The sequence below is a fragment of the Leptosomus discolor genome, chromosome Z, assembly GCF_034619465.1.
Source record: "Leptosomus discolor isolate bLepDis1 chromosome Z, bLepDis1.hap2, whole genome shotgun sequence".
Lineage (NCBI taxonomy): Eukaryota > Metazoa > Chordata > Aves > Leptosomiformes > Leptosomidae > Leptosomus > Leptosomus discolor.
In genome coordinates this window covers 60,959,701-60,987,580 of record NC_141419.1, presented here as the reverse complement: position 1 = coordinate 60,987,580, position 27,880 = coordinate 60,959,701, and the positions used below count along the sequence as shown (strand labels likewise).

At 38.2% G+C, this 27,880-nt stretch overlaps 1 protein-coding gene across 2 annotated transcripts in view; it reads right to left on the bottom strand.

Moving 5' to 3' along the window:
- PTPRD (protein tyrosine phosphatase receptor type D) overlaps positions 1-26,764 on the bottom strand; it is a 281,812-nt gene extending 255,048 nt beyond the window's left edge. For both annotated transcript variants that reach the window (XM_086480568.1, XM_086480569.1), the window contains exon 1: positions 26,680-26,764. In XM_086480568.1, coding sequence (XP_086336694.1) covers positions 26,680-26,764 — 85 coding nt within the window. The remainder of the gene's footprint in view (positions 1-26,679) is intronic.
- Between the last annotated feature and the right edge of the window lie 1,116 nt (positions 26,765-27,880).

Below are 27,880 nucleotides of genomic sequence, written 5' to 3'. Positions count from 1 at the left end.
CAGAAAGAAAATACTCGTTGATCATCTGGCATTACTACTGGTTGACCTCCTTTTCATCCTGTGATCTCATCTAGTACTGACATACCTACTACTGCTCAACATGGCAAAAGGAGAAAAATCACTTATGTGAGCATTCAGACAATGACACAGTGACTTAAAAGTAGGGAGGAGCAGGCACAGAGGGAAAAGAGAAATAATGACTGAATACACAAAAACATATGTTCCCAGCTATGAAAAGTGAATTGCTATCAAAAGTCATACTAATGCCACTGCTAGAAGTGTTTGCATAACCTGATAGTAGATTAACTGATTTCATGAAATGAAAATGTATCTACTCTATAAAAGATAGTGCCTAACAAGAATCTTGTGTAACTGAAATTATTGTAAGGTATTTCCTTATGTAATTGTACTATTTTATGCTAGCATTTGCACTATTATTTGTAATTATTATTACTGTATCCCTAAAAAAGAAAATATGTTCTTGATAAACAGCATAGAAACAATATGTAGTATTTCATATAAAGCTTCACTTACTAAAATACTTGAAAATATTTATTCTGCTGTGTTCTTGCATGATATGGGCCTTTTCAGAATATCTATAATTTATTTATTAAGTTGCAACATTAATTATTTTATGTCAAATCAATTGGTCAATCAAGGCATGTCTAATGAGTAAACCAAAATTAAGACAAACTGTAAAAGAATCCCTCATTTTGTTTATGAAACCTACCAGTACAGCTCTGTGCCTGGAAGACAGATACTGAACAGCTGCACCAGGAGGTTACTAAATCATATTTGTGAGGAGAAGAGGCTATTTGTAAGACATTGTGACCTAACATCAACAAAACAAAAACAAGGAAGAAAGGCAAAGATGGCAGAAGCTGTATGAAAGTTCTGAATAAACCTAAAACAATAAGAAGTGTGTATATTTCATGTGACTAAAAGGCAGGCTGCTACAATATTACTGTATTTCTCAAGTCATCACGGAACTTATTTGCTAGGTATATCCTTGAAATATCTTCAACATATTCAGATTAGATTTCCATCAGAATGCCTCATTTATAATTCATTTAATCCTATTCTTTATATAGAAAAAAAGTAGCTGAAGTGGATGTCAGGAGGCTACACATGAATAACAAGCACATGTACTGCAACGGAAAATGTATTTCATTTAGTGACTGCTAGCTACTACTGCAATAAGATAATGTCTTTATATTACAATATGATAAATGCTTTTCAAAACAGACAGAATTTACATAATTTGAATATTAAATAACTCAAATACTCTTTGAAGAGAGTTATTCTAGAATACCATCATATGAGACTCTGACTGTCAGCGTTAACTCATTCTATGAGGTAAGCTGGAAAACAAAACTGCATGAAAGTTGGTGATGTTCCTATTATTACTAATACACACAAAAACTTCGCTGTATTAAGACAGTTTCAGTACTACATAGGAGAGTAACTGATGCATCATGTATTTGTAAGATCACTATAAACGCAAAATGTTCAAGCAGATTTCTATAATGTATGTGCTTTCATAGAATAAAACCTGTGTTAGAACAGTGAAAGATCTTTCCATTCATCACATGCCTTGCCTTTCCCAAGGAAAAAAAGGTCTTAAATTATGAACCCATTGTGTAGATACTAATCTAATAAACATTACTTTAGCAGTCCTTCCGTATATAAATAGGTGTCAAATATTGTACATAATCTGTATTTGAGCTCCTTTTTTAATAGTCAACTGTAATTAACATGCACATCTCAGAGTAGAAATACACAAGTTTAACAAAAAGGTTGCAATGGATATCAAATAACCTGATTTGGCCATATTAATATTATTTGCATCTGTAAAATTTGCACTTCTACTTAATTTGACAATTTGGTTATCACTACATAGTTCAGAACCTTTTTCACAGCATTTAATCTCACTTTAAGACTTGAATTTCATTATTTACTAGACACAGTATTCATTCAAATCCAGAATTCTAGTGCAGATCATTCTTCTTTCTCTTTTGTAATTAAAAAAAATTTATAGAAACACTTTCTCTTGTACTCATGATATCCATCAATTTCTACATCAGATGAACAGAAAAATGCATCTGTCCTTTTTTTATTTGTTTTTAAGTAAAAGTCAGAGGTAGCAGCAGAACCTGATTAATCATTATTTGGAAACATCACACCATTAAACCTACGTTTCAATTCAAAGATGATTTTGTATTGTAAGGTACACCATTGTAAGGATTACTATTTTCAGCAGCAGGAATAGTTGAGGCTTTGAAATCTTTTGTTATCCAATCTGTCATTCCAATTAATCCAAACTATCCACATTTATCTTTTTTTTTTTTTTTCCTCCCATCTGTGTGCAACATTTTACTGATGAATAACTAAATGTAAGAGAACAATTTAATTCTTATGGCACAGTATTATTTTCACCTGTGGAATTGTGCCAATGTCAAAAAGAAAGCAGAATTATTATTCACATTTGTTTGAGATCAGCCCTCAAATTCCTTATGGCACAGTAAAATAGCCACCCCAGGGGGATCAAAAGCATGTGTTTTTTCCATTTTGTAACTGTTTTCACCATCATCAAGCAGTTCCCTTATCATTTTCCTGTACTTAAATTTCATTTCTTATAAGCTCTCACTCTCTTCACAAACAGAATTATTCAATTACATGGCTCCACTGCACACTAGAGGTCAGCTGTTAATGGCCAAGATGTATTGTGATGTGCTTTTATTATTTCTAGCCAGTGAGAGACATAATGTCTTGTACTATAAAACTTCGGTCCCCATCAGGCTTCTCATTCATTTTTGAAAACAAACTTGCAATTCAATCTAACAGTGAACAAATGAAAAAAATGAATATTTTATGACTAATAATTATAGAAATTTTATGTCAACATGAGACATACATAAATAATAAAGCCTTACAGTTTTGCTTCAACTCATTTTAAGCAATCTTTACCACAGAATGGTGTACAACTAAAATAATTAGGTTTTGTCACCCATCTGTAAATATTACCCTTTCTCTTGTCCAAAAATTAATTAGAAAATCAGGGAAGTAAAAAAATAATGGAGAAAGTATTAATGAAAAGCAGTTTAGAACTGACAATAAACATGGTTTGAAATTAAAAGTTTGTTTTGCTTGTCATTCAACAGGAAATTATATACTAATTTAGAACAAAATACACATTTTTATTATACTATTAGAAAAAGATCAAGCAATCAAAAAAAAAAAGAAAAGGTATTCTGTGCATTACACAATTTCTATCCATCGAATTCATGGTACATTTTACTTTATTGAAGTAGTAAATGACCCCGGCTTTTTAATCTAATGGTTTTGAACACAGTTAGTTGAGAAAGCAAAACAGTGAAAGCACTGTTCAAATGGTAGGGATTTTGATTTCATGGAGTTCTAATGGCTTGGTCAAAACTTAGTACTGAAACGTACTGATCATATGTCTTTCATTTTTTTAACTGACACCTAGTTAGCTTTTATAGCTTTTATTTTAATGTACCAAATTAATGTGTGTCAATGACTGGCTTACCACATTTGGAACTCTGATGCAGTGTTTCACATCATGTAAATATAGAGGAAGATAAAAGTCCTGGAGTCTGTAATTTGGATAGGATTTTTCCAACTGATTTAATTTGTGCCAGAGTTCACCCACACACTTGAAGACACTTATTATTCTGTGGTGGTTTGGCCCTGGCTGGATGCCAGGTGCCCACCAAAACGGCTCTATCACTCCCCACCTCAGCTGGACAGGGGAGAGAAAAATATAACAGCAGGCTTGTGAGTCGTGATAAGGACACAGGGATCACCCAGCATTTACTGTCATGGGCAAAACAGACTTGACTTTGTGAAAAAATGTAATTTATTACCAATCAACTCAGAGAGGAGTTATGAGAAATAAAACCAAATCTTAAAACACCTTCCCCCCACCCCTCCCTTCTTTCCCAGGCTTAACTTTGATCCCGATTTCTCTCCCTCCTCCCTCCCAGCGGCACAGGGGGGGAATGGGGAATGGGGGTTGCGGTCAGTCCATCACTCTGTTGTTCCCGTCGCTCCTTCCTCCTCAGGGGGAGGACTCCTCACAGGCTTCCCCTGCTCCAATGTGGGGTCCCTCTCACAGGAGACAGTCCTCCATGACTTCTCCAGCGTGAGTCCTTCCCACAGGCCACACTTCTTCACCAACTGCTACAGTGTGGGTGTCTTTCATGGGGTGCAGTCCTTCAGGAACAGACTGCTCCAGCGCGGGCCCCCCCACGGCGTCAAACCTGCTCCAGTGTGGGCTTCTCTCTCTGCACGGGTCCACAGGTTCTGCCAGGAGCCTGCTCCTGTGCAGGCTTCCCAAGATGTCACAGCCTACTTCAGGTATCCAACTACTCCGGTGTGGAGTCCTGTATGGGGTGTAGGCAGTCATCTGCTCCACCGCCCATGGGCTGCACAGGAACAGCCTGCCTCACCATAGCCTTCACCACAGGCCACAGGGGAATCGCTGCTGTGGCACCTGGAGCACCTCCTCCCACCACTTCTTCATTGACTTTGCTGTCTGCAGAAATGTTTCTCTCACATATTCACACTCCTCTCTTGCTGCAATAGCTGCTGCGCAACAACTTTTTCCCTTTCTTAAAGATGTTATCACAGAGGCGCTTCCACTGTCTCTGATGGGCTTGGCCTTGGCCAGTGACAGGTCTGCCTTAAAGCTGTCTGGCATTGGCTGTGTCAGACATAGGGGAAACTTCTAGCAGCTTCTCACAGAAGCCACCCCTGTAACCCCCTGCTGCTACCAAAACCTTGCCACACAAACCCATGTCATATATAGATAACTGAAGGTATATTTATGAAAAAGAGATCATTCCTTCAGTCAAAATAAACAGTAGGTTTCTTGGTCACAGAATTTCAGATGTGGAACAGCACTTGAAGTGGTAGTGCTACATGCAAGACAGAGACCTCAAGTCATGCAGTTTTTTGCCTTATTGTAAGTGGCATAAAACAGAAATGTGTAGAATTTGAAAGGGTAGACTCTGTAGTTCCGTGTGTCATCTATCTTTCCTACTTGTTTTTTTTGTCATGATTGCATATAGTTCTGTTAACACTTTCAAGTTTTGTGTTTGCTTTCCATTGTGAATATTGTGACGTTAATTTTTTATGCAAAAGAAATCTAACCTATTATTAAACTCCAACTTTTCTCTCATTCCTCACTGTGTTAAAAGAAATAGCATTTTTTTTAATAGTCCAAGATGTCCCATTCTTACATGTCAACAGCTGAAATACAACATTAAAAATATTAAGGGCATCTTTAAATTTAGGTATTAATTCTCATAGAAACACTAAAGCTGGCAGTCACATCTAGTCAGCGTCTAGTCAGCTAAGAGCTGGGTCCGTTAGAGAAGGTTGCCCAGAGTCATGCTTTGCTCAGTTTTAAATACCTCCAAGAATGGAGACTCCACAAACACTCTCAAAAACCTGCTCCAGTGCTCAGTCACTCTTGGAATAATAGTAATAATAATTTTAAAATTTCTTATGTTTAAACAGAACTTCATGAGTTTCAGTTTGTGCCCACTGCCTCTTGTGCTGTCACTAGGCATGACTGAGAAGAGATGCTCCCACATCTTCACTCCCAACTATCAGGTATTTATATATACATAGATAAGATCTCACTAAGCCTTCTCTCTTCAGGCTAAGCAGTCCCAGCTCTCAGCTTCTCCTTGTATCAACAATGTTCCAATCTTGTTACTGCCTTTGTGGCCCTTCACTGGACTAACTCTAGCACATCCATGTCTCTCTTGTGCTGCGGAGCTCACCACTGACTGGACAGAGCACTCCAGATGCATCTCGCCAGTGCTGAGCAGAGGGGAAGGATCACCTCAGGCCAGGAAACTGTTGGCCTTCTTTGCCACAAGGACACTTTGCTGGTTTATGGTTAACTTTTTGTTGACCAGGACCTCCAGAGCCTTTTCTATCAGGCTGTTTTTCAGCTGGTCAGTCCCCAGCATGCAAGTAGTTGTTTCTCCCCAGGTGCAGGACTTGCCACTTCCCTTTCTTGAACATCATGAGGCTCCTGTCAGCCCATTTCTCTATCCTGCCCAGGTCCCTCAGAATAGTATCGTGTGCACAGTTTTGATATAATAGCTTATTTAAGGAAATAAATGTAAGAATATCTCCATTTTCATTTTACTTCCCTAATGAACCCAAGGGCAAAAGCCAGTCTTAAGTGTATCCAAACAAATCCCTGAGGCAATGCAAAAAGAAAAAGTTATCGTGAATATTCACACACAGATTAACAGATTGGTTGTTAGAATTCAAGCAAGAAGTTTCCAAACTTATGAACTGCTTTACTTACAAGAACATTCCAGGATAGAATCACAGAATCATTTAGGTTGGAAAAGACTCTTAAGGACATCGAGCCCAACCATTAATCCAACCACTAACTGCCAAGTCCACCACTAAACCACCTCATTAAGCACCACATCTACAGGTCTTTTAAATACCTCCAGGGATTGTGACTCAACCACTTCCCCGGGCAGCCTGCTCCAGTGCTTGACAACCCTTTTGGTGAAGAAAATTTTCCTCATATCCTAGATGTCTAGCTTGGAATAATATTGTCAACTCTGTCATGTGAGCTTGAGAAATCAGCCACCGACAATTATGTAGTTTTCAAAGGATCACTGTTTTGATTCAGTTCTAGCTAATCAGTATGAGCTGAAGAGTAGTTTGATCAGCACCAGCTGATACAGTACTAGCTGGTCAAAATTATCAGAAACAAATTTTCAGTCACTGAAATTGGCATTCAGACTCAACATTACAATCCTCAATATGGACAGGTGAACGTCTAACCTGGTACCACTAAAGCAACATATTAATCATTCCATACCCAAAACATTTGTATTGAAATACACATCCACAAAAGAACCCCTACACAAAAACATGAACAATGAAAGTAGTCAAAAAACCCAGTCAGGACTCTACAATGAACTCTGTTACATGGTTCATTGTCCACTATTAATTAGCTACAGTCAGCTTGGTATTGTCCTTTATTTTTCACTGAGGGAACACATATCAAGAATCAGTTTGTCTAAAAGTAAAGCAACAGGTTAGGTTAACTCTCTCCTGCTGCTGCTCACATTGGTAAGCTACAGTGCTGTGCACTGACTTCACGTCTCTTGACAGCACAAATATCACAAACGAAGAGCTGCATGAAGAACTGAAATGGCAGGTCTTTGGGGATCAAGCAGGAAAGCACTAAGTTTTATTTTGTTAGCAAGGGATCAGTGCCAATCAATTAATGATTTAATTACTTAGACTAATTAAGATAATGAATAACAGCAAGCCTACAATCAATTAGGTTTATCCAAACTTTCTATTTTTAGGGTAGGACTTTGATAGTATTCTTCTTACAGGTACTTGAAGTGTGAAGACTGTGCTACTTCAGTCTCAGAAAAAAAAATAAAAATTCAATAAAAATAAAATGTTACATTTTAAAAAAAAAAAGTATGCGGAGAACGAAAATATAATTTTGCCCGAGCTAGCAAGTCCAGATGCCATAGTACAGTAAGTTGGGAAAGTACGTTAAATTTTAGCAAAATGACGGTTCTTGAAATTCTTTGCAGAGGTAAAACTTTTTTTTTTAACTGAATAAAAAACCAGAATACTTGTGCACAACTACACTCCCCTTTGAAAAGGTCTGTCTAGTCTTGACAGATAAAAAAATAGTTTGGCTTCTTTTTACGTCATTTACATTAATGAGAGCTCACCCTTTCTTCATTGAAAATACTGAAATATCAGCAGAAAGTAAGTCTTGTCTGTCTGACTGCTTGTCTGATCATACAACACAGATACCATTGAAAGGATCTTTGTCATTTTTGGAAACAGTTTGGTCAAGTAAAATCAATTTTAAATATTCAAACCCAGAAACAAAGTGAGTGAATATGAAGAAAGCAAGGCTGCTACACCTTAAGCTTTATATTGTAATGCTACTTTACTGACCTCTAACGAGTTTCTGCACCTTAAATGAAATGTCTTCGATGAATTTTTCAGCCTATTATTTCCACATGGCTGCTCCTGCTTTGTTTCTACTTTGTGACGCATAATTGACAACATCCCTGTACCAGAGTCCAGAGATATTTATGAACACTGGTGTTTACTTTTGACGTTAAGAGAATAAAGACAGTTGAAGGGAAAATGGATGCATAGGAAGAAGCAAAAAGGGTAAAACAAGGATACAGGAAATCTGAATTGCTGAAGTCAGGGTGAGGCCCACAGGAGATCCACAGCACAGCAGAAAAGCAGGATCACTCCCTGGTGCCACAGAACACAGAATAAGCAGAGGGTGGTAAAGTTCAGGCATGGCCTGTTGCTCAGCTTTACAGGTGCACACAACTCCTCTGCATTCCACCCAGGCCAGCAGAGGAGCAAAAAACACATGTTCTTAAAGCAGAAGACATTCTCTGCTGGCCTCCATCTCCAGTCAGAAAACACTCCAGCCTTGCCTGAAGAAAACCGGGCCACATATTGTAAGAGGTGTAATCACCCAATAGTACAGGTGTAGGGACAGTACACCCATTGCCCTAAAGGACAGGCAGAACCTGGGAGCTGAGCACTCAGATTTTGACAAGAGGACTGGACATCAACACTATTTTTAGTCCACAGACTGCTGTCTGTGTGTAACTTCAGGTATTTTGGCAGAAAAAGGAAAACACATTAATTATCAGAGAAATTCTGCACACTCTTTTAAAAGCTTTTATACTAGCAGCATTTAGAGATATATACTACAGTGCTGAGATTTAAATTATCCTAAAATACTACTTACAGTTAAATGGTATTTATGATTCCATTTTATATTCCCCTTTAAAACACTACTGTGTTGATTGTCTTTTCTGGACCATGTTTGCATGCTGAAGGAAAAAAAAAAGTGGCCTAGAGAGTGCTAACGACCAGAAGTGCTGTGAACAGAGCAGGCAAACAGAGCGTGGGCATCAGCCAGAGCACGGCACGGCAGTTCACGCAAGGCAGGGTGCGAGCGAAGGACACTGAAGCTCAGCCAGTTTGAGAGGCCAAGGGTGCCCGTCCTAAGGTCCTGCGCACTGAGCAAGGTCAAGCACAGGGGGCGTAGCACGTCTTCCAAGCGTGGTGTAGCAGTCTAGACAGTTGGTTGTGTGGACAGGACCAGCTATGGTTGCAACCCGAGTGAAGGCTGTTGGCAGAAGAAATGTGGCGACCCGGACTCTAGAGGTCCCATGCAAACATGCAGCTGTCCAGGTCTCTGGCTGCTGAGAGTGCTGGAGCCTGGCACTTGCAATGGAGCGTGACAGTGGCAACACCTGTGTTCGATGTGATCAGGTGAATGATCTGCTCAGCTTGGTGGCTGAGCTGAAGGAGAAAGTCGAAAAGCTGAGGAAGGACTATAAGCGAATGTGAGAGGGAGATAGACTGGTGGAGTCAGACTCTTCCATCCCTGAGCGAAAGGCAGCAGGCAGAAGCTCCACAAGAAGCAGAGGAACTCCTCTCCTCCTGCCACCAGAAAAAAGGAGGAGACCTAAGAGAAAGGGATGAACGGAAACAGCTCCCTCCTTGGAGAGGTAGGAGAATCCTCTCCTGGCCTTCCACGCCTCCCCAGCCGCCACTGCGCAACAGGTATGGGGCTTTGGAAATAGAGGGCCATGAGAATGAGAATGGAGATGAAGGGTCATCAGGGGAGTCCCCCAAGGAGAGTCAGTCACCTCCACACATCAGGAGTACTTCTATTAAGAAGAAAAGGAAAGTAATTGTAGTAGGTGATTCCCTTCTGAGGGGAACAGAGGGCCCCATATACCAGCCAGATCCACACCACAGGGAAGTCTGCTGCCTCCCTGGAACCTGGTTTAGAGATATCACGAGAGAACTCTCTGTTTCTGGTACAGCCATCAGACTACTACCCACCGTTGATTATACAGGTTGGTAGTGATAAGGCTACAGAGAGAAGTCTGAAAGCAATTAAAAAGGATTTCAATGCACTGGGGAGATTGCTTGATAGCTCAGAAGCACAGGTAGTGCTCTCCTCAATCCCTCCAGTGGCAGAGAAGAATTCTCAAACGAGGAGGAAAACTCAACTGATTAACATGTGGCTCAGGGGCTGGTGCCACTGGCAGAACTTTGGGGTTTTTGATCACGGGGAGGTTTACACTACACAGACCCCACTGGCAATAGATGGAGTTCACCTGTCTCAAAGGGGAAAAAGGATCCTTGCATATGAACTGTCTGGACTGACTGAAAGGACTATAAAATAGGTCTGAAGGGGGAAGGGGATAAAACCGGGCTCGATATAATTGAGACTAAGGGTGGCAGGCCACTGTTTGAGAGAAACTGTTAGCCTGGCTCAAGTGCATCTACAGTAATGCACGCAGCGTGGGCAACAAACAGGAAGAGCTGGAAGCCATTGTGCAGCACGACAGAAACATGGTGGGATGAATCCCATGAATGGTGTGCTGCAATGGATGACTATAAGCTTCAAAAGGAAAAGGCAAAGTAGAAATGGCAGTAGGATCGCTCTCTATATCAGGGAGTGTTTCAAATGCATAGAACTCAACAACTGTGATGGAGTGGTCGAATGTTTGTGGTTAAGGATGAGGAGGAAGGCCAGCGAGGAAGACATCCTGTTGGGAGTCTGTTATAGACCACCCAAACAAGATGAAGAGGCTGATGAAGTGTCCTACAAACAGCTGGCAGAAGCCTCAAAATCACCAGCCCTTGTTCTCATGGGGTATTTCAACTTACCAGACATCTGCTGGAAATTCAACACAGCAGAGAAGCAGCAGTCCAGGAGGTTCCTGGAGTGTGTGGAGGATAACTTCCTGACACAGCTGGCAAGTGAGCCCACCAGGCAGAATGCCTTGCTAGACCTCCTGTTTACTAACACAGAAGGACTGGTAGGTGCTGTGGTGGCCCGAGGCCGTCTTGGGCTGAGCGACCATGAAATGACAGAGTTTTCAATTTCTGGCAAAGTAAGGAGGAGGGGCAGCAAAACCACTGCCATGGACTTCCAAAGGGCAGACTTTGACCCGTTTAGGACACTGGTTGAGAAAGTCTCTTGGGAGTCAGTCCTAAAACGCAAAGGGGTCCAGGAAGGCCGGACATTTTTCAAGAAGGAAGTTCTAAAAGCACAGGAGCAGGCTGTCCCCATGTGCCGTAAGACAAACTGGTGTGGGAAATGACCAGCCACGCTGAACAGGGAGCTTTTGCTCGGACTTAGGAGAAAGAGAAGAGTCTACCACCTCTGGAAGATGGGACAGGCTACTCAATAAGAGTAAAAGGACCTTACTTAGGTCACGTAGAATGAACATTAGGAAGGTAAAAGCTCAGCTAGAACACAGTCTAGCCACTGCTGCAAGAGGTGATAAGAAGTGGTTTTTTACAAATATATTAACAACAAAAAAAGAGACAGGGAGACTCTCCATCCTTTATTGGATGTGAGGGGGAACATTTTCACCAAGGAAGAGGACAAGGCTGAGGTACTTAATGCCTTCTTTGCCTCAGTCTTTAATAGTCAGACTGGTTACCCTTAAGGTAAACAGCGCCCTGAGCTGGAGGACAGGGATGGATTCCCTCATAATGCAGGAAGTAGTAGTTAATGACCTGCTATGCCAATTGAATACTCACAAGTCTATGGGGCCAGATGAATCCACCCGAGAATACTGAGGGAGCTGGTGGAGGAACTTGCCAAACCGCTCTCCATCATTTATCAACCATCCTGGTTAACGGGAGAGGTCCTGGAAGACTGAAGGCTTGCCAATGTGACACCCATCTACAAAAAATGTCTGGAAGGAGGATCCGGGGAACTACAGGCCCGTCAGCCTGACCTTGGTACCAGGCAAGATTATGAAGCAGTTCATCTTGAGTGCTCTCACACACCAAGTGCAGGATATCCAGGGTATCAGGCCCAGCCAGTATGGATTCATGAAAGGCAGGTATTGTTTGATCAACCTAATCTTCTATGATTAGGTGACCCATCTAGTGGATGAGGGAAAACCTGTGGCTTTTCTCTACTTGGACTTCAGTAAGGCATTCGACACAGTGTACCACAGCATCCTATTGAACAAGCTGGTGGCTCATGGCTTAGACAGATGTGCTCTTTGCTGGGTTAGAAATTGGCTGGATGGCCAAGCCCAGAGTTGAGGTAAATGGAGTTCGATCGAGCTGGCGGCCGATTGCAAGTGGTGTTCCCCAGGGCTCAGTGTTGGGGCCGGTCTTGTTTAATGTCTTTACAAATGACCTAGATGAGGGGATCGAGTGTACCCTCAGCACGAAATTAAGCAGGAGTGTCCATCTGCTTGAGGGTAGGGAGGCTCTGCAGAGGGATCTGGACAGGCTGCATCAATGGGCTGAGGCCAATTGTATGAGGTTCAACAAGGCCAAGTGCTGGGTCCTGCACTTGGGTCACAACCACCCCATGCAGCGCTACAGGCTTGGGGAGGAGTGGCTGGAAAGCTGCCCAGCAGAAAAGGACCTGGGGGTGCTGGTCGACAGCTGGCTGAACATGAGCCAGCAGCGTGCCCAGGTGGCCAAGAGGGCCAACAGCATCCTGGCCTGTATCAGAAACAGTGTGGCCAGCAGGAGTAGGGAGATGATTATGCCCCTGTACCCAGCACTGGTGAGACCACACCTGGAGTACTGTGTCCAGTTTTGCACACCACAGTATAGGAATGACGTTGAGGTCCTGAAGTGGGTCCAGAGAATGGCAACCAAGCTGGTGAGGGGTCTGGAAAACAGGTCTTACGAGCAGAGCCTGAGGGAACTGGGATTGTGAAGTGAAGAGGAGGCTGAGGGGAGACCTTATTGCTTTCTACAACTAACTAAAAATAAGATGTAGTGAGGCTGGTGTTGGTCTCTTCTCCCCAGTAACTAATGACATGACAAGAGGAAACGGTCTCAAGTTGCACCAGGGGAGATTTAGATCAGATATTAGGAAAAAATTCTTTACTAAAACAGTGGTCAAACTTTGCAACAAGCTGCCCAGGGAGGCGGTGGAGTCACCATCCCTGGAGGTGTTCAAAAGACATACAGATGTCGCTTAGTGACATGATTTAGTGGTGGGCTTGCCAGTGTTAGGATAATGGGTGGGTCTGATGATCTTAAAGGTCTTTTCCAACCAAAATGATTCTATGGTTCTATTCTATGAAATGTATTAAACAAACATAACTTCCTCTACAGAATAAAAGTAGTAGCATAATTTATTTATCTTCAATAAAACAGTAGTGTTGTAATTAACATCACTGAAATACTTCCATAGAACCGGGACTTAAGATCTTTTCTAAAGCTTCAATCTCAAAGCATTCGAGTATAAATGATATGGTACAAAATATTACCTTGTTATTTTTCTGAACAAGTTCTTGGAAACCAATTGCAGTAACCTTCTAAAATGATCAGTCTTTTGGATACCATTGAGACCTCAGTGCCTGTATTACCACTGCACAAAGACATCAGTTTTCCTTGAAACTGTGCATTACCTGTCCTGCATTTTCCTAGCAGTATCCTCCCAAATAGCAAGGAGTGCTTGCCTGTCTTAGTAATTTATTTTTCCTCAATCCGAAATCTGAAAGTTCTTAAAATTTATCTGTAATGTCTGAATACACTGGTGAAGGTAAAGAACTACAATTAAGGTTTATTAATCTACCTCTTCAAAGTTAGCTTCACACAGGATACCGGGGTTACACTTGTGAAAAAAATTAAGAAAAGAAGTCCTCTTTCTTTGAATCTTCTCTTGCTTATAGTCAGATGCCTAACAAATACTATTTTTGAGGTTGACCTACGCACAAAAGACAGCAGTCCTTCCTGTTTTAAGATATCTATAGCTCAAGCAGAACAGTTCTGAAGATTTGCAACTTCAGTTTTACACTTTGTTCATCACCTAAGAAGTAAATAGTAATACACATAATAAGAAAACAGCAATAGGTAATTAGAAATACTGTCTTGTTGATACGAGGAAGATTGTAAGTGCTGCAGATTTGACACAAAATCTAAAAACTGAGAGTTAGATTTAGTCCTCTTACATTAGAGACCCCTTTTTTATTTCCTCTGATCCTTCAAAATGCTTTCTTTGTAAAATGGAAAGACATGACAGACCTATTAACATCAAAGAGATCCAAACTCTTGATCTTCAGGCTCTGAGAGTAGTGCATCTTTCCCCCAAGGTTAAAGTGTATTTTGCAGGGAAGAATATGACACTGAGCCAGGCACTCATAGATAAGGAAAAAAAAAAAAAACCAACAAACCGAACAAAACAAAAAAACAAAACAAAACAAAACAAAAAAACACACAAAAAATCAGATTCTAAAGACTTGGCAGATCTGCTCAATGGCAGAAACGATAATTTATTAACAAAGGCACCTAAAAATTCTCAGTCAAACAAGTGCAGATATTCGAATACAGAATTACTGATCTATACATCTGAGAAGAAGGTTTGGTGCATTTCAGACAAAAGGTGGATTTTTCTGGCTATTGATAAGGTAAACACACCAAGGCATCTTGCTGCAGTTGGGGATCTGAGAGTAATTTGGCTAGGAAGATCTAATATTTTCATATTAATAAAACTACAAATTTCATTCACATATTCCAACTTCTGCACTTCAAAATCAGATAAATAAAATTATGGCCAAATTTAGTTAAAAATACACTATAGACCCCATTCACTTACTCACATTTATTCAGAAGGAAAAAACAACCAGGAAATAGAAATAGCACTGGAAACGCATTTATTAGTTTTTAGCAATACCTGTAAATTATATAGCTGTAAGAAGAAATGCTCCTTTATTTTTTTCCCCATCCTACACTTGATACACAAAAGATTCCAGAAAGATTGAAGGATCAGGTTTATGCAGACTTTATTTAATCATTCAACTGGCTATACATAACCTACAAGTTATCTAAATTGAGATCAATCATGAATTACCACAGATACTCCGCTGCTTTTCTCAAGACACCAAACAAGCTCCTGCTATGTGTAGGTACTGAGCTAATGTCAAGTTGTGCATAGCTGAGAATATTTTCCTAATGGACTTTCTGCAATGGGAAAATCACACACATTTTTCATGTAATTCTAAAAGCTTTTTTTAACATACTCATGTTATCCACACCATTATACTTATGAATCTCCAAAGCACTTCATTTCACTGTACTATTTTTAGAAGTCACAGAGCTGCTACATGGAATGCAAATCACCAATCTAAGAGAAACATGTTCGGTTAACAAAGGGGAACGAGTAGAAATAAAAATCTAAAAAACCCCCGTTCTAGTATTTGTTTCTCTCTGGACTGGAGGTATTTGTAAAAAGTTATAAATAATACCTTCTCAATACCATAATAAGAAGCAACTGATTTTTTACGTATTAGTAAACTTCAAAATAATTTGCTATAACTTACAGGGTTCAACAAAACTTCAGACATTAGAAGGGAGGAGGTATACCATCATGGTAGGGTCAATTTTTACAAGATTGCAACAATGGAATTTGTGATTTTAGATCTGCATTAATAAAATAGTACACATTGCTGCAGTTCTTGATGTAGGAAACTGATAAAAATCTTACCTCGCAAATGTCAGAATACAATATAAATATATAGTCAATAGCCAAATGATGAACTTTTATCAGCCAAGTCAATCATAAAAGTGCAGTTGTTTCAAGCAGCTAGTTTATGTTAATTAAGTAGCCATCGACTAAAAGCATTTATTGAGGTTTGTAAAAGGGATAGTGTAACTACATTTTTATTTCATACAGTGCTTAAAATTTGAATGAATGCCTTTAATAACAAACTGATCTTTAATTAGTCCATTGCCAAATTATTTTAAGGGAACAAACTGATCTTTAATTAGTCCATTGCCAAATTATTTTAAGGGAATCTAAATTAATTCCTTATGAGTCATTTAATTTGAAAAGGAACTATATACCATTCATATTTTTAAAGAAATCCTTATCCACTTGATCTGAAAACCTGCACTGAAGAGTAGATATAATGTCATCTTCCTAAGAAACTGCAGGGTCTTTCTGCATTGCAATTTACCTCTTTCTTTTTTTAATGCATACATCTTTAGATGCTACAACTTTTAAGTCATTTTCATCAGACCACAGGCATTGAAAAAGGTCAGTGGACATGTTACACTTTTCCATATGAACAGTATGTCTGAAGACAAAGGATTATAAAAAAAAGGGGAAAAAAAGTGACTAGGATTTTCCACTAACATACTTCACCTGTGAACTGTAAAGTATCAGAAGGCATCCTGTAAAATAGCTCTAATCCTCATGTCTCCTGCCCCACAGCAATGTATACACACATTGCCGCACAGCTGGCATACATGTGAGCTCTGCCATATTTAACAATAATATTGTAGTTTTCAAAAATCCCAAAATGCATTTGCTTAAACGCTTGCCATTGCTTTTCATTTCACTTCCTAGGTTTCAGTTATATCATCAATGTGATACAAGAATCTCTAAATCAGCTTTTCTGGAAAAGGTACACTAGGGAATAAACAGTGGTGAACAATGCTTGTTGAAAATATATGTTTTTCTGAATGCAAGACCACAGAAAAAGCCTTACTGGGTTACAAGAAGTCTGTGCAGCCTGCTAGCATGCCTTGAGTAGTGTCAAGAGAAGGCGTTATCTGGGCACATTAGCCTGGGCACTTTTCGAGGTCCATTCATTTCATATTCCTAAGGAGATCAAAGCTGGCATTCTTGCATGCTCTTTTGGTACTAATTTATGGACATCTTGTACATGAATTGTTGAAGTTGTTCTTCACAGGTACTGTCTGTGTCGAAAAAAAACATGCAGCAAATTCCATCTTTTATCTGCTTTTAATCAATCCTCTACTGAATTCTTCAAACATCACAGTTCTATTATTATGGGGTGGGTGGATAACGGTTCTGCTTTCACTTTTTCCTTTACAGCCATAAGTTTGGAGACCTCAGCCATAATCCACAAAGATGCCTCTGCCATCTCTTCTTGAAAATGGAGGAGTCTCGGCCTTTTCAGTCTCTTCTTACTTGGCAGCTGTTCCATCCTCAGGACCATTTTAGCTGCCATTTTCTGCACCTTACTTAACTCAGTTTCTTGAGATACGTATACCAGATTGTATTCTACTACACAAAATGTGGGTGCAGTAAGGTCTACACCACATCAAACAAGCTCCTCCTTTCCTTTATTTCCTCAGGTAGAATTATTCATAGATTTTAAACTAGTTCTGTCTTTACTACATTAAAAAAAAAAAAAAAGACAAAAGGATTATCCTTGCCACTTTCATACTTACTCTAGCATCTTCTTTAATGTTTATAAAATGCATCAAATCTTAACCTGAGAATATTCAGATACATAGTAGCAAAGGGCCATTTAAACATTCTGTTCCAACAGTCACAGTGAAATTGCTCAGAATTAGCTACTAGATTATTTTTACATTCTCCTCAAACTTGTTAAGGAAAATTCACTGTTGCAATCTCTGTTGTCTCTTCAAGAAAGTACATATACATCAGCTGAAATAAGCCTATCTTTTTTATAAACAAACTTAACTTACCACCAGAGATGATAAAACATCTTCGCAGTCCTGAATCTGTGTTTTTCTCTTCCCTGCACTTTCTCCGGTTTGCCAACACACTTTTTAGAATGAGAAACCAGAACTAGGTTTGCACTGCATTATTAGTCTCACTAGGCCCATACATGTAGGGTTAATTTTCCTTTCTACTCCCATTCATTCCACCCTTGCTTTTCAATCAAAACATAATGTTAGACCCTACTGCCTCACCTCAACACATGGAACATTTTCAAAAAAAATCTTTCAGTTTATTTTCAAAATCATTACATTTAAAGATACCAGCCTCTATTCTGGACCATATTTTTTTCATTTTTAGCTGTTTGGTCTTGCATTTGTTGCAAGATTAAATGTGTGCTGTTTCACTAGAACAGTAGACTAAATGACTCTTTCTGCAATCCAGACATCACCTGACAGTGTTCTCAATTTTATAGATTTTTCCAAAGCATCTGTGACATTCTGGGAGGAAGAAAACTGACCTAGGTAGAATTCTCCTGGAAATGCCCATATATAATTAACCCACACTGCCATAATAAATTTGATATAGTATCACTTTCCCTTGTTGTTTCTTCATCCTTCACATTTGAATGTGAAGAAAAAAAAAAAAAAATCACGTACTGGAGCTTCCCATCCATATGCTGCAACTGAAGCAGAAAGCACAGAGAGCTTGAATGATACACAGTAATTTAAAAATAAGCTTCTTAAGCACAAACGAGAACAAAACCTCTATCCAGTTAAGTTTCATAGACACATTTGGTGAAGAATTTCTATCCCAATAGAATAAATTTTAAACTTCTTTTGAACTCTTTCTGAACAACAGCCTGACTGGGAAAAGGCTCTCAAAATTTCTGTTTAGCAAAGAACTTGAGAATGTGGTATGCATTGTGAAATTACATTGCACAGTAAGATCATGTTCAAAGTACTGTTTACAGTCATAACCCAGAATTTCTTGTAAACAGAAATGATCACTTACCACAAATTTTCATTCACTTTGTATGAGTAATTTCAAGTTTTAATTGTCTTTCATCAATATATTCTCTTCAATTGTGCAAAATGAACTCTTTACTCATCAACTGATATAATTCTGCGCTCATTTTTTCTCATAACATGTACATTACAGTCTTGTGTAATTCAGTGAAAGCTACAGTAGCAATTTATACACAACTTTTTTCACATTGCTACCTTTAGAAGAAGGCAGGAATCAAATTAATTTAATCTGCATCACTAAAAATTCATTAAAAATTGTGCATATTCCCAAAACTCTAAAACGATTAAATTAAAAATTATTTGCATAACTATTTTGAATACACATAAATTCAAGCAGACACTATTTAAGACAGAAGATCCTACACATCAGTAATTTTGGGGAGAGGTGGCTTCCTAAAAGATGCTGAGAAAATAAAAGGGAATGGTGATCTTCCTATATATTTTCAGATTTTTTAACTTGCTAAAGCTGTTGTCAGAAGTACATTGCTGCAACAGACACTGCTACTCAAGATTTTGTCTTCATTTCAGCTGCTGAGGGTTAAACTTCAGATAAGGAGTAAAAGATTGTAAACCACCACAGCAGTCATTGTGCTGTGTGAATACAACCTAAAAAAATCTAAAATTTCTACACTGCTGTTTCTCCTTTCTTTTTCCCTAAGAATTGCTCCTATATTAAGACTATGATACATTCTTTTAGTAAACTTTTAAAGTATGCAGACATGTTCTTAACACATCTAGCAAACACTAACACATTGGAATTCCCAGCCAGTTCTGGCAAGGGAATATTAATGACCCATATCCCTTTATCTGCCAGTAGTCATTACTGATGCTGCAGGGAATTATACAGTGAGATAGTTTCCCATACTGAAGTTTCTCCAGCCACACTTTCTGTCAACAGTTGACATTAATCTAAATAGTGTGGTTTTGTCCAACTCTGCTGGGCCATTAAAATACAGCTCCCTTATCTAGATTTCTTGCTGTCTGGAAAGACGGCAGACCCTGGATTTGCTGACTCTGGTTTTATATACACTCCAGAAAATGAAAAAGATACTGGGCTTTCATACTTGGGGAGACTTCACTGCCTCTACAGTCAGCCACAGCAATGTTGCCAGGGCTTAAAGGCGTCTCAGAACTTGATAACTTATGGCTTAGCTCTGTTCAGTGCTCTGCTTTTGGGAGGTAGGGGCCTGCAACCACCTAAATTAACAGCAGCTGTGAAACAGACATGGAAGCAATCTTCGAAGTTGCAGAGATAAACTTACAAAAATGTTCAGGAGAAACATCCTCCTGTTGTTCTTGAGTTTATTCTGTAGTTCAAAGACTTCATAAACATATTTAATTCTCAATCTACACTTCACAAAATACACAAAAATATTTTGTTCATATTAAATACTGAAATGTTTTGTTATGTACAGATTTTGATATAATCCAAACACCTTCTTAAAAATTATGTGAATTGGAAAACTATATTCCTCAAGCAGCTCTCAATTTTGATGTTAATACTTGTTAATGTAAAGCAAGTTAAACACATATGCTGGTAATTGTGGCTACTCTTGGAATTGAATTATTCAAATTTGCTTTAATTTAGGGATTTGAAAAATAAGGGTTGGATAAATCCTGGTTCATGCAAACACCCATATTATCTGTAGCTTCTGTGACTAAGTATTTTTGGAATGACCACACAATGTTTTCAATTCCCCTGACTTTTCATTTCAACTATCACATATATTCCAAAGCCTTCACTTTGCTGCAGAGCAAAATTAATACATCTAGAATAGTTTGCTATAACTAGCTGTTCCACTTTTCTCTAAGACTAAAACTGTCGAAAACTGATGGGTGACTTACTTGATGCATTTTATTATCATATTTAACAAGTGTAATATAAAATTACTCTCTCAATACTAAACATCAATTTTCATAAAAGTAACTGGAAAATGTCCTAGGCTTGAACTGTAGAGAGCATGTAAAGATTACTGAAAAAAAGAACATAAAAAAGAATTGAAAGCTTCTTTTTTTTTTTTTTTTCCCAGAAAAGACAGTCCATATTTAAACTCTCTTGCATACATCATCATTACTAAAAGAAATAGCAATGTAAACAAAGGTCTATATCTTACACAAAATGGATACTATCAGCACTAACAGATGAAGATAGATCATAGTGAAACATTACCAATAAAGAACTGAAAGATTCTATCTTGGGATTTTACAGTTCCTGCTATTGCCCATAACTGAAAGCAGTAATTTAAATAACCTCTTTAAAGATGTCAGAGCTTAAATCTAAATATAGTATGACAGAAATTTAGTCCTAGTTACCAAAGGCACATATATTTAAAATTAAATCATTTCCATGTTGGGCTTGCCTGCATAAAGTGTTTATGAAGCTATTCTGGAATAGGGGTTTGTTTTAGTATAAAGCAAGTATGTCCAGTTGCAAGATTTCCTATAGGGTAAGTACTTTCTGTAAAATAATTACTTCAGAAGATCTATTTAGGTTAGTTTAATGTTGAAGACAAGTGCTCAGAAACAAAAATTTCAGTGTGTTTCAGCTTGTCAAAGAACATAAAAAAAATAGAGAGGAAGAATGGTATTAGTAGGGAAAAAACCAGGTGTTCTTTAAGAAACAAGATGAAGGAACCAAGTGGAACAAGAAAAAAAATAGAGGCAAACCAGGCACCTTATGTTTGATTTCACCAATACTAAACTACGTTCTTTAGGTCCTACTTAAACAAGAACTTGTCTCAATCACTCCATTTCTTAAAAGTAATCACTTTCCTGTTGGCCCTAAGTTTTAGCCCTTCCTGATCTCGTCGAGCGAAGATCGTGAAGACTTTTCTATTAGACAGCATGATGCAAACTGACACATATGCATCAGCAGCCAGAGAGCAAACTAAGCATTATTCATGTTTTGAACAACAGGGAATGGAAGCAATATACAATAAATGTACTGTTTACGTTTAGGATTTCTGCTTGCCTTTTAACAGTCAGCTGCAACCACTTCTACTGAACGAAGAAAGAATTCTGGATTCTCATCTAAAACAGCATCTCAAAAGAAGCAGCAAAAGAAAAATGTCAGAGCAGAAGCTATGTAACCAAGAATGAAGGAAAAGAAATAAACAGACAAAATGACTGGAATGCAGTGGAGAATTTGGAAGTGCTAGTGACCAGGAGTTTCTCAGGGTGGAGAAGGAATAGGGTGTGTCCTGCAAGAAACAATTTTATTACTAAAAAGTAAGATGCAGAATTTCTGCAGAAAATTATTTTACTCTGTTATTATGAATTAAACTCTTGTATTTCAAAAGCTAGCATACTAGGAAAGATGAGGAATAACCATTTTAAAAGCATTTAATATTTTGTACATTTCTTTTAGCTCAGTGATTAACTTGATCTCACCATTACAGAGGTCAGAAAGAGATATACCATACTCTACAGTTCAAAAAGGAATCTGTTACATGAGAGTCTCTGAAACATATATGCTTCCTGTTATCAAACAGATGAACCTGCAGAAAGCTTCTAGGTAGTTACTATTCTGCCAGTTCATTAGAAAACATGAAAAAAACAGTATTTCCTTATGACAAACAATGTGATATTACAAATTTCTCATTAGATGTAGAGAAGTATTGTCTTAACACAGCTGCCATCTACACCACTAAGAACAAGGCAGCCAATGGTGAACACAGAGAACCAGCAGATTGTCCTTGTACAAACAAGAAGGCTAAACATTTTCCTTCCTTGGTGAATTCCGTAACATCCTCTCAAGCATGCACAGAAGGTACAAATACCATACATAAATGGAGGCAACTAAAAAAAAATCATATTACTCAAGATTGTTCACTTTTATATTTAAAAGGAACACTTCATTTTACTAACAATAATAGGTAAAAGAGTAAAGGTAATTTTACCGCCTTTCAATTTTGCTTAGTTTTCTCAGTCAAGCATAAGATTAGTTTCTGGATTCCAAGAATTGTTGCACACATAAGGGGCATGATGAGCTCATCCAGGGAAGAGTTTTTTGGCATTTCCATCCTGTAGCCCTTTAAGAGGTGACCACAGGACAGTTTATCAATCCATGCCAACACATTTCAGAGTTTGGGGTCTTTCACAATGATGGAGAGAAGCAAAGATGTCTTATTCCCTCCCTCAGCTGTGAGGGCAGTACGTAAACAGAAAAGAAGTACTAAGGACTACCATTAGGAAAGCATGAAGCAGGCTTGCTACTTGGATCCCGCTCACAGTGATTTCACAGTGAGATCGTAAAAGTATGAGTTCCTAGTTCCTCATCCATTTGCAACTACTCCGTAAAGAATACAATGCAGTGGCAACATCAGGATATATCTTCTCTTCTGTAGGACCTTGGTGCTAGAAAAATGATGGGAGAAAAAAAAGGAAAGTATGGCCTTTTCATAGTGACACAAGAAAAAAAAAAGACAAAAATTTAATTCCCTTTGTCTCACCTTCTGTGCCCTCTCTCCACTAAAAGAAAATAACATAGTCCTGTCAACTGTTTGTGAAGAAGATCAAGAAGAGCCCTGGACAACAGTAGGGTGTGGGACCCTTATACAAAGAGGTATACGATCAGGAGCAGTATCTGCAAGAGTGCAGGGCAGACACACTCCAGCACAGCAAGAACTTTTCCTCAGGTCTTCAGGAAATCCAGATGAGCTAATCAAGCAAGAAGACACATCTTTCTGGGTGTCTGCACACAGACAGTTCACTGATGCTGTGCTATCTCTCACCCAGCCCATAAAATAACTGTGTCTGTGGAAATTCAGCATATCTTCCAAATAAACAAAGGACAGTGTGTTACTGTGACTCTCAAAGATCTCTTCTTTTAGCTCGGTAAAACCGGAAAACATTAATTTACAACTCACAGCATTAATGCAATACTACGTTGAGCCACATGAACACATACACGGCACAAAATTTAATTCATACCATATAAGGTAGACCATTTGTATATACATACATAAATATTTCTGCAACTTAAAAACCTGTGCGTGTTAATTACAATCACAGTCTCTTTCTTTAATCTCATTGGTTAAGAGGAAGAGAAATATGCTCTCATCATTTTTGGCACTGTATTCTAAAGCTAATCATCAAATATGACTAGAATACGGAGACATTGCATTGACATCTAGCTATCACAAGCCTTTTTGATTTGTGTTAGGTGTATTACAGCCTTCTAGCTGAAATTTAAACAAAATCAGTCCAAGTGAACAAGATCTTGCAGTAGATATACCTCTCCCCTTTCAAATCCAGTTCTTTCTATAATTCCTTGGAAAGAAAAGGAATGCAGGATAGGATATATGAAGCTGAAAAATCAGTTTCAACTGTAAAGTTCACCTTGTAAGAGAGGATTATGTTAATTTACATAAATTGTGGGCATTCACACTATTTCTCAGTCAAACTTTTTATTAGTAGTAAGCAGAAAATAAGGGTAACATCAAAAGACAAGCCTTTTCCCATAAAATAAGAGGTAGCTAGATCAGATAAAAGCCTAGCTATTTAAAGTGAGTATTTCATATTCACCTGGTACACGTAAGAGTTCACATATTTCCTGCATTTCACAGTACCACTACCCACATGGCGAAAACTTTTAACAACAAAAAACCAGGAAAGACCAACAGAAACAGAGTTTTCAAAATTCTAAACAAGTCAAGAGTATTTTTGAATGATCAGGTGAGAAACTGTACTTCTCTTCTTAGAAAGTTATATTGCCTAGCTTAGTTCTCTCCTTAAGAAAATACAGAAACAGTAAACCCACAGATACCTAGTCTATCACTTCTTGACATAATTCTCTGATTATTCTCTATTCTGGAATGTCTTAACAGAGGCTCTGACCAAAAATCTTGGCTAGTATATAGCACAAATGAGTTCGTCTTAAAGCATTTCTAATTTTTTAAAGAAAAAATTAGTTAATGAAATTATTATCCCATCATACTTTAGTTCCAAAATTCTAGAAGTGTTTCCCAGCTTCTTCTTTTTTGAACCTTTCTCATCTTTTAACTTTTTTTTAATCTTCCTTGTTTTTTTTATTCTAAACTGTAAGGATTTTTAAATTGTCATTTTCCTTCTCCTATTGGCTAATAATGACAAGATGCAATAGATACTAAGTAATAACAATAGACGATATTGCAACTTTAGAAACCCTCCAAGAAGATAACCTAATGTATTTGTTTGGCTACCCTCTATTCTTGTAATTCTGCCTAGTAATACCTACTAATTGCAAAGACAAATATACGAAATCAAAAAGGATTAGTTTATGTGAGCTCCTCAGCACAAACCTGAGCTGATTTGTGCACTTGTGATCAGTGGTATTTACGGTGGGGTGTTTCCAACTTACATTAATAGCACTCCTGACATATTATCTATTAACACAACCACATGAAACTATTAATGATCACATAATATGACTGTATGGTATTAATTAGTGTCTAAGAGAAACAGAAAAACCCAAGTAATTAATCAGTTATCTTAAAGAGACTTTTGCTTCGTTCACCAGTCAAGACAGTATATAGTCCTGAAAGAATATTATTAAGAATCTGTCTTTGAAAATGCTACTTATCCAGCATTAATTAATATCAAAGGAGTTTCTGGGGTTTGACTGTCTTTTTGCAAATTGATACCTGATTGGAGTTACCAAAACCACAAAAAATATTATTCACTAATCGTCCACAGGAGGTTAGACATTCCATTATCTGAAGCAGAAAAGGTATACCAAATTCTAAAAATCTATGTTTGCCAAGCACAAAATTTACTTTTAAAATAGATGGTATACTACAACTGCAGAAACATCCAACATATGGGCCCACTTTCCAATTAATTATTTGATGACTAAAGTGTTAAAATGTCCTTGCCTTCACCTTAGACACAATCATCCCAGCTGGTCATTATCTACCTGGAAAGGGGCCAAAGAATTTCAGCTATCACTACTTGACAAACATGTATACTTTATATTTTTTTTTTTCCATTTACTTCACTTTCATAGAGATACAGTTAAAAGAACGAAGTCTTACTGTTGTATCTCTTTTTTTGTTGCAATTTAGAGTACCTGGAGTGCAGGTGGTAAGTGGAGTGATAAGGAGCTCTTCAATATGCATTTACTGAGAACTGATTTATCCAACCTTACTGACACTGGTTTTATTCTTGTGTATCCCTCCTTAATTCAACTGCTCCTTTGTTTTACACAGATGTGTGAAAAAACACAGAAGTCTTCGAAAGTCAGAGCTGGAACAAAGTTATTGATTGGTGATGTATCTGCACAGGATCAGGAAGATTCAACAGGAAAATATCCCTCAATCAAGTGAATGCTAACAGTCAGCTTGTAACAGTCAGCTTGTAGTAAACCTGCAGGTCAACAGGGGGAAAACAAATGGCTTTTCTCGTTTGTACATTACTTCTGCAAGAAGCCACAGGACAGCTGGGAGAAGGAACACATGTAAACAAGGCAGACATAATGACTTCCTAATTAAGAAGAAGATATTATCTTTCCATTAATAGGTAAACTAACTGACCAAAATCCAACAGTTTCCCCTCAGTACAAGTAAACATAGGTGCCTTTCCTCACTGAGTTGTCATACATTTAGGCCAGCCACTAATTTGTCAGTTCTGCTTGGTTTGTTTGGACACTGTACTCCATGACAGCTGTCAGAAATAATACATTAGAACAGCTGTTGTGGCAGTTACAAAAGGCCTGGAATTTTAATTGGACTGGACATTAATTGGGGGCGGGGTCTTTTTATTATTTAAGAAAAAACAAAGTTAAGAAAGAAATATTCGAAGAATGACACACGTCTTTAAGGGATTTGACCAACACCAGGTAAGCAGGGTTGATATTTGTTTCAACTATATAACTTTATGGCAATGGTCTCCACCGTCTGAGTGGGAACCATTAGTTGCTTAAGAAAAGGGGCACTATGAAAAAAATTATAAGGAAATTGCATAAATAATCCTTTTCAAATACTAGCTGTGATCTAGTGAGGGTCAGAGTGTAAGTTTTAAGATCAGTCTTAAAACACTTACAGGGTTTTAAGAATTACTTGGAAGGAGACTCATTCCAAGACCCTTAGTAACCACCAGCTGAAAACAAAACTGTTCATCATGGCCAAAACCTAAGCACAAATTGAATAATAAGCTTACTTTCAGCATCAGCATAGAGTAGAAAGCACAGGAGCACCACCATTGGCCTGACTACACGCATGATCCGACAGCTTGGCACCAGCATGCTTTAGCAGCCTTCTTCTCACTGGCCTAGAAGCCACTGCAAGTCTGTCTGGCCTGAAATTTCAGATGAAGTATTTTCAGAACCTGTGGAATAGATAGGAAAAGGAGAAAAATACAGTTAGCAAGAATAGGGCAGAGATTTTCTGATTTTTTTTTTAAGCATTTTGACGATCTGAGGTAAAAACTTTAGAAGACAAAAGGTTAAGGGACAAAGAAAAGGGAACATGATTCATTTCAGGCTACTGGCATATACTAGAAGACTCAAGGTACGGTATATGTTAGCACTGTTCCAACATATTTCTCATTGCATGTGTCACACCCTGGATCTTTTATTGTATTCAACAGGCACCTTCTGAATCACAGGAACTGACATTGTTAATAAAGTATCATACATCATTGGAATACTCATGTTGCAAGAAGGGAATCACAGTGAATTCAATATCCAGAACAAAAAGTCCACTTGCAAGCAGCATACTGGGAGCTGATGCCCTGGTATCTTGTAAGAATAACTCAGCAAAATCTGCTTCGTGAGATGTTCTTAAAGCTAAACATCAAATGCTAGCATATTGCACAGTTCAACAACTCTCAAAGGTTAAAACTCCTGCTGTGATTTCCTGTACATATCTCAATTATGCTTAACAGAAAAAAAGGAATGCAGCATTGAATAAAGGGCTGAGATTCCAATTCAATCCATCTCATTTATTATGATGCACAATTGAACATGATACACTGGGAGCACTACAACTCAAGTACCTCTCTTAAAAAAAGCAGTGTCTCATTCTTGACCAAATTTACCACACCTGGCAATAACAGAAATTAAGAAATACAAAAATATTTTTCCCGTCTCACAGGAAATACTAGAGATATCCCCAAATAGCTTGACATTGTCACTAAAACAATACTGAAATATAATTTTACTTTTCGAAAGGCCTGCAACATATACACTTTGGTAAGTTTGATACTATCTTTTTCATTACTACATGAGCGGTTTCCATGCAGTGAAGATAAAAACCAAAAGGGCGGAGAAAAAAACTATTCTAATTACCATTCTGCTAGATAGATCTTACAGATTTGTGAGTGGTATAAACAGCCCATTTTACATTAGAGTGCGATGCTC